This window comes from Symphalangus syndactylus, chromosome 14 (genome assembly GCF_028878055.3).
Source record: "Symphalangus syndactylus isolate Jambi chromosome 14, NHGRI_mSymSyn1-v2.1_pri, whole genome shotgun sequence".
Classification (NCBI taxonomy): domain Eukaryota; kingdom Metazoa; phylum Chordata; class Mammalia; order Primates; family Hylobatidae; genus Symphalangus; species Symphalangus syndactylus.
Genome location: NC_072436.2, coordinates 75,356,655 through 75,363,696, shown reverse-complemented (window position 1 = coordinate 75,363,696; position 7,042 = coordinate 75,356,655). Strand labels below are relative to the sequence as shown.

At 39.8% G+C, this 7,042-nt stretch overlaps 1 protein-coding gene across 3 annotated transcripts in view; it reads right to left on the bottom strand.

Moving 5' to 3' along the window:
• Window positions 1-253: 253 nt before the first annotated feature.
• RAB1A (RAB1A, member RAS oncogene family) overlaps window positions 254-7,042 on the bottom strand; it is a 47,184-nt gene continuing 40,395 nt past the window's right edge. Inside the window, exons 4-6 of one of the 3 annotated variants that reach the window (XM_055240381.2) lie at window positions 4,353-4,448; window positions 2,328-2,459; window positions 254-2,085 (exon numbers count right to left, since the gene is read on the bottom strand). In XM_055240381.2, the coding sequence (XP_055096356.1) occupies window positions 1,888-2,085; window positions 2,328-2,459; window positions 4,353-4,448 (426 nt within the window). In that variant the 3' untranslated portion in view covers window positions 254-1,887. The remainder of the gene's footprint in view (window positions 2,086-2,327; window positions 2,460-4,352; window positions 4,449-7,042) is intronic. The other 2 variants (XM_055240382.2, XM_055240383.2) reach the window with 2 other exon arrangements.

Genomic DNA, 7,042 nt, shown 5'->3' with positions numbered 1-7,042 from the left:
TGACGATTTAAACAACTTTTACTGTATAAAAATGAAGTGCACAGCATGGCATCACAGTATCTTGACATTTGTTTTGTGTCATTTAGCTACTTTAGAAAATAGTTTCTGAACTCTTTCCCCCTTTATACAGTATTAAGGCAAAAACAAAACTTTTGAAGCATTAAATATCTTCACCAAAATAACTATTGGTAACTTCAGGAATTTGTCAGTTGCCTTATGTGAGGATGAATAGATCCACCAAGCACGCCTATAATACAAAGTAAACTATGATTTTTATTGTGAAATTTTCATAGATGGAAAATTGAATATTCTGTCCATTTCATTTTACAATTATCTTACCACTTATTTTTGTACCATGTATTTCAATTGCCTGTTCAGTGAAAAATAAAAATTAAAAAACCTATTAATTTTTGGCTTGTGTTTAGCTTAAATTTTATCATTAAATTAAGGAGCCCACAACAAAATGTGTTGCCAGCAGCCATATCCCAAGCCCCTGCGTGAAGAATGTTTTGGCTGCTATTTCAACCTAAGGAAACAACGTTTGACCTCAGTCACCTTAAAATGCCAGTGTGGGCAGAAGATTTTTTATTCCTCACAATTAAAAAACAAAACCCCCTAGGATCTTGAAGGTCCTATTTCAGAAAATCTTCACATATGCAAAATGTCACCAAAATAAATACATTTCCCTCAATTATTATTACCACCCAGTATTCATGTTTTAATTTTTGGGGATATAATTTCTAAAATTAGAGCAATCAAATTTCCTGCTTCCTATCTTAATGCTTAAACCCTCCTCCAACACCAAGTTAGGCAACTGTGGAGGATAAAATAGTTGAATCTGACTGAAAGCATGGAAGAAAAACATTAGCACACATTAGTCCAATCATTTGCCAATTAGGAAAGGTGCTGCTTTCTACCTCTACCACAGATGCAGTTATGAAATGTTGATCAATGAAGCTATTTCAAATGGTTTTAGAGAAGGATCAGAGATAATGGGCTAGACAGCATACATTCTAAACTTGTTTTACATATAGTTTGAGCTCCCTGAACCACTGAAGTTAGTTAAATCCCTACACAGCACAGAAGCCTCTCTAGGTCATGTTATCGGGCATATTATCTAGAAAGCAAATACTGGATGCTGCTCTAAGATAGGTCTAGAATACCTTAGTTTGCATTGTGCACACATAAATGGCTGTGTTGAATATAATGCAAGGCTCTACTTCCCTTTAACCATAAGAATTAAAACAATACTTATCACCATACAGTTTGATATTACTTCCAATAAGTACAATATTTATTAAACATATCTTCAGTTGTTTTGTTACATAGTGTGCAACAAATTACAATATTCTGCAGCCACAAATTATATGCAGAGTATGAAGAAACTATTAATCAGATAGTGTAATCTTTCCATTTATAACTCTACAAGGAAGAACTAGCAAATCAGATCTTACATATAACATCTCACTAAACTTTATGCATGGAAAGTGACAGACACTGCTTGTGCTGTTTGATACAAAATGGCTGAACTTCATCTTCAGAAGACTAAACCTGACATCTAAACATGCCAATATAAACATCAAAACAAAATATATTCTAACCAACCACGGGAAACAGTCTGGTATCAGGAAAGCAACAAGGATTACACACATTATTTTATAAACCAGCACACAAAGGTTTAAAACAGTTCTGAAAATGAAGTTAGCTGTCTTGAGTCAAGGGAATAAAAAAAAAGTCAGTATTGACCATTTACAATCTCTGACCTTTGTGGAGACGGTAAGAATCTGTTGTAGTGCAGCTACATACAGTACAATTCAGGCAATTTTGTTTTTTCACTTGGGTTCAGATTGCAAATTCATTGCTGTGAGAAAAGGATGGAGGCAAATTTTAGCAGCAACCTCCACCTGACTGCTTGACAGGAGTGCTCTGAATTTTAACATTGGACTTCTCAGCACCACCAGCTGTTGCTCCGGGACCCATTCGCTTTTTAATCTCAGCTGCCATTGTCATGAAAGACTGTTCTACATTCGTTGCATTCTTAGCACTGGTTTCCAAAAACGGAATTCCAAGGGAATCAGCAAATTCCTAAGAGAATAATGAGGCACAATTAACACTGAAAAATCGTTTTCAGTAATTCTTAGTGCATTTCTACCATCCATAATGGAGCATGAGGAACTAAGTTCATTGGATCCAAACAGATGCTACATGAATTGTCACTGTCACAGTATTCTAGTGCACATATTTTTAAAAGGCTGTGGCCTTACTGCAGAACCCATATATAATTCAACACCTTCAAATTCAGTATGAAAATTAAACTTTAAACATACCTTTGCTGTTGTGTAGTCTACTACTTTCTTTGTGGTCAGATCACATTTGTTCCCTACCAACAATTTGTTGACATTTTCACTGGCATAACGATCTATTTCCTGCAGCCACTGTTTAACATTATTGAAGGATTCCTAAAAAGACATTTGAAAGTTTGATAATACAGTTCTGGAATAAACAGAAACATCCTGACCTAACAGACAAATAACAAAGAGCTAGTGAGACAACTCTAGCTACAAAATAACCACTGCTAAGGAGTGAAGAGATTTTTTTTTTTTGAGACAGGGCCTTGCTCTGTCACCTAGGCTGAAGTGCAGTGACACAATCACAGCTCACTGCACCCTCGACCTCCCGAGCTCAAGCCATCCTCCTGCCTCAGCCTCCGGGATGGCTGGGACTACAGGCACATGCCACCACACCTTTTTTTTTTTTGGATTTTTTGTATAGATGGAGTTTCACTATGTTGCCCAGGCCGGCCTCGAACTCCTGAGCTCAAACAACTGGCCCACCTTGGCCTCAAAAAGTGCTGAGTTTACAGGTGTTAGCCACTGTGGCTGGCCATAAACAGATATATTAAAATGACTATAAATATCTAAACGATGACAAACTAGAATTTACAGGCTTAACAATGAAAATACCTTGTTTGAAAGGGAAATACAGCTTAATATTAAACTGCAACGCAGGCAAACCCAACTGCTTTGGAATATGCAATTTAAATGTACTACAAAACCTGGTTTTGAAATTTGATTAATTTTTTTTTTTTTTTTTTTTTTTTGAGACAGTCTTGTTCTGTCATCCAGGCTGGAGTGCAATGGCACGATCTCGGCTCACTGCAACCTCTGCCTGCTGGGTTCAAGCAATTCTCCTGTCTCAGCCTCCCAAGTGGCTAGGATTACAGGCACGGGCCCCCACGCCTGGCTAATTTTTGTATTTTTAGTAGAGATGGGGTTTTGCCATGTTGGCGAGGCTAGTCTCTAACTCCTGACCTCAGGTGATCCGCCCACCTCAGCCTCCCAAAGTGCTGGGATTACAGCCGTGAGCCACTGCGCCCGGCCTGAAATTTGATAAAATTTTGGTTTACGAATAAGATGACCTACTGTTACTACTAGAGATGTCGAAAGATGTTATTAAATATACTCATTTTCTTTTCCACAGTCATATTTAGAGGACGAAAGTTTTCATTTAAAAATATTTCACGGTAATACGACCAGAGATTTTTTAAATTAGCATCATTTTTTTCTCCTGCAGATATCACCCACCCAGCACTTCTAATGGCACTGAATCTAAATGCTTACATGTAAGTTATCTCCTAATTAGCTATGATTTCATTTTAGAGGTGAGATTTAACATTTGCCAAAAGAAAAATAAATTCCAATTTTGAACGTTTATGTTTTGTCCTTTTCTTTGATAGAAAGGACACTGAAATCTAAGTTTCTGATTAAAAAAAAATAGTAACAAAAAAAGTTATGGCCCCTGGACCACATGCTTCACATTGTTCCCTCCATCGCCCTGCCCTCTCTCACAGCTAATCTTCAGATACTCATTCTCATACTAAGATCCTCCTACAGCTTATCCTATTCAAATCCTTTCTTTCTGAACCACATCCTCCATAGGCAGAGACCCCCGAATCCCACTTTTGGCAATTCTGATGGACAAGTTCTAATTACCAGGCCATATTCCTGTTAACGCTTAACACCAAGAACACAGTATAAGCCAAGCAACTCACAATTCCCTACAAACTCTTGCCTATGTTAGAGTCTTGGCTATTTGATCAAAGTTATTTAGTTGACAATAAATACAACCAGAATCCCTTGAAAGCAAACGTAAAACTAATTACTAATGTTCTATTTATTACAGGAAAACAAATGTCTTTTAAGTGATTCACATTTCTATTTGAGAGTGGACAAAGTTTTCTGCCATAAAATTAATACTGATGGCTTATATGTGAAGTAGTAAATGAAGCTGACATTAATTGAATAATGGCTTCCTACTTGGTCACTGTAACACAATCTCCTCTTGGAACTTACCTGATCTGTCACATCATACACAACTATGATGCCATGGGCTCCTCTGTAATAACTGGAGGTGATTGTTCGAAATCTTTCCTGGCCTGCTGTGTCCCACTATTACAAAACAATCAAGAAATCCAAACAATTCCATTAAAATAAAGTTGGGGAAAAGTATAGGAGGGAGGGGAAATAGTTTAGTTTTCATAACTGTGGAGATTATCAGAATGTGTTATAGAAACGTTAGTCCTCAACTCATACCACTAAATTGCACAGCAATAAGTACCTGAAAGTCCAGAAAAGAAGTAGTACCTACAATTGAGCTTACAATAATAATACTAAAATTACAAGCTGTTGAGAGCAGGAACTATGTCATACTTTTCACATTCCCTACCGCCTCTAACACCGTGTTTAGGAATGCCACTGGCCGAAAGCCCTTGAACACAGAACTCTTCCATGTAAGACAAACTTGCTAGCACATTCTACCATGATTAAAAGCACTGGAGGGACCTAATTCAAATAACTACCAGTCAAGACAGAACTTTAATCATCCCACGCAGGTGTCTTTTTTTTTCCCCCTCAAGCAGGGTCTCATTCTGTCATCCAGGCTGAGTGCAGTGGCATGATCATGGCTCGCTGCAGCCTCAACCTCCCCACCTCAAGCAATCCTTCCACCTGAGCCCCCTGTGTAGCTGGGACTACAGGCACATGCCACCACACCCGGCTAATTTTTTCTTTTTTGTAGAGATGGAGTCTCGCTATATTGCCCAGGCTGGTCTCAAATTGCTGGACTCAAGCAATTATCCTGACTCATTCTCCCAAAGTGCTGGCATTACTGGCATGAGCCACCATGCCTGGCTAGGTGTTGTCTTCATCCTAGAGAAAACAATATAAGGAAGATGACTCCAAATGCTTTCATAAAATGTATTTTAAGAACAATTTACTGCACTTCAACCATTTAGGCTCAAACTCCAAAAACAAATGCTAATATTATGGCATTATAGTTCTAGGTTTTAAAAAACTGTTGGGACTGGGCACGGTGGCTCACGCCTGTAATCCCAGCACTTTGTGGGGCCGAGACGAGCGGATTACGAGCTCAGGAGTTCGAGACCAGCCTGACCAACATGGTGAAACCCCGTATCTACCAAAAATACAAAAATTAGCCGTGTAAGCCGGGCGCGGTGGCTCACGCTTGTAATCCCAGCACTTTGGGAGGCTGAGGCGGGCGGATCACGAGGTCAGGAGATCGAGACCACGGTGAAACCCCGTCTCTACTAAAAATACAAAAAAATTAGCCGGGCTTGGTGGCGGGCGCCTGTAGTCCCAGCTACTCGGAGAGGCTGAGGCAGGAGAATGGCGTGAACCCGGGAGGCGGAGCTTGCAGTGAGCCGAGATCGCGCCACTGCACTCCAGCCTGGGCGACAGAGCAAGACTCCATCTCAAAAAAAAAAAAAAAAAAAATTAGCCGTGTGTGGTGGTGCATGCCTGTAATCCCAGCTACTCGGGTGGCTGAGGCAGAAGAATCACTTGAATCTGGGAGGCGGAGGTTGCAGTGAGCCGAGATCGCGCCACTGCACTGCAGCTTGGGGGACGGAACGAGACTTGCCTCAAAAAAAAAAAACAAAGAGAAAATTGTTAGCCAGGTGCAGTGGCTCATGCCTGTAATCCCAGCACTTTGGGAGGCCAAAGCAGGAGGATCACCTGAGGCCAGAAGTTGGAAACCAACCTATGCAACACAGCAAGACCCTGTCTCAACTAAATTTTAAAAAAGTAGTTGGGCATGGTGGTGCACACCTGTAGTTGCAGCTATTCAAGACAGCTTATGCCCAGGAGTTTGTGGTTATAGTGAGCTATTATTTTGCCACTGCGCTCCAGCCTAGGGGACAGAGGGAGACCCTATCTCTTAAAAAACAAACAAAAAAAGTTTAAAATATCTAGAAGCAAACTCAATTTTTAGATGTAAAAATCTTTGGGGTTTTTTTTTGTTTTTTGTTTTAAGACAGAGTCTCGCTCTGTCTCCCAGGCTGGAGTGCAGTGGCGTGATCTTGGCTCACTGCAACCTCCGCCTCCCAGGTTCAAGTGATTCTCCTGCCTCAGCCTCCCAAATAGCTGGGATTACAGGCACCCACAACCACGCCCAGCCAATTTTTGTATTTTTAGTAAAGACGAGGTTTCCCCATGTTGGCCAGGCTGGTCTCGAACTCCAGACCTCATGTGATCCACCTGCCTTGGCCTCCCAAAGTGCTGGGATTACAGGCGTGAGCCACCGTGCCCGGCCAAAGCCTTAGTTTTAACAAGGGGAATGACTGTGGACTGAGCCTCACTAAGGTTTTAAATGACAAAATTAAAAAAAAAAAAAAAAAAGTTCAGTAGTATTCAGTGAAATTGCTTTCTTTTCCTGACCCAGCCAACATGGAGCTAAAAACAAGTTGCAATTTTAGGTAAACTGGAAGATGAGCTGGGTATTAAGGAATTAATGTCAGTTCTATTTGATGTGATAACAAAATACAGATGCATACTGAAGCATTTTGGAGTAAAATATCAAATGTCTATAATTTAACATACTCTACTACTAGAAAAAAATAAGACAAATAATATGTCAATAATTGTTAATCTAAAAAAGCAAATAAAAACACAAATCACCACAACTTTATTTCCTTTTTTGTCCAAATTACTAAGCCTGAGAGCTCAGAAGACTAGTTAGATAGTAA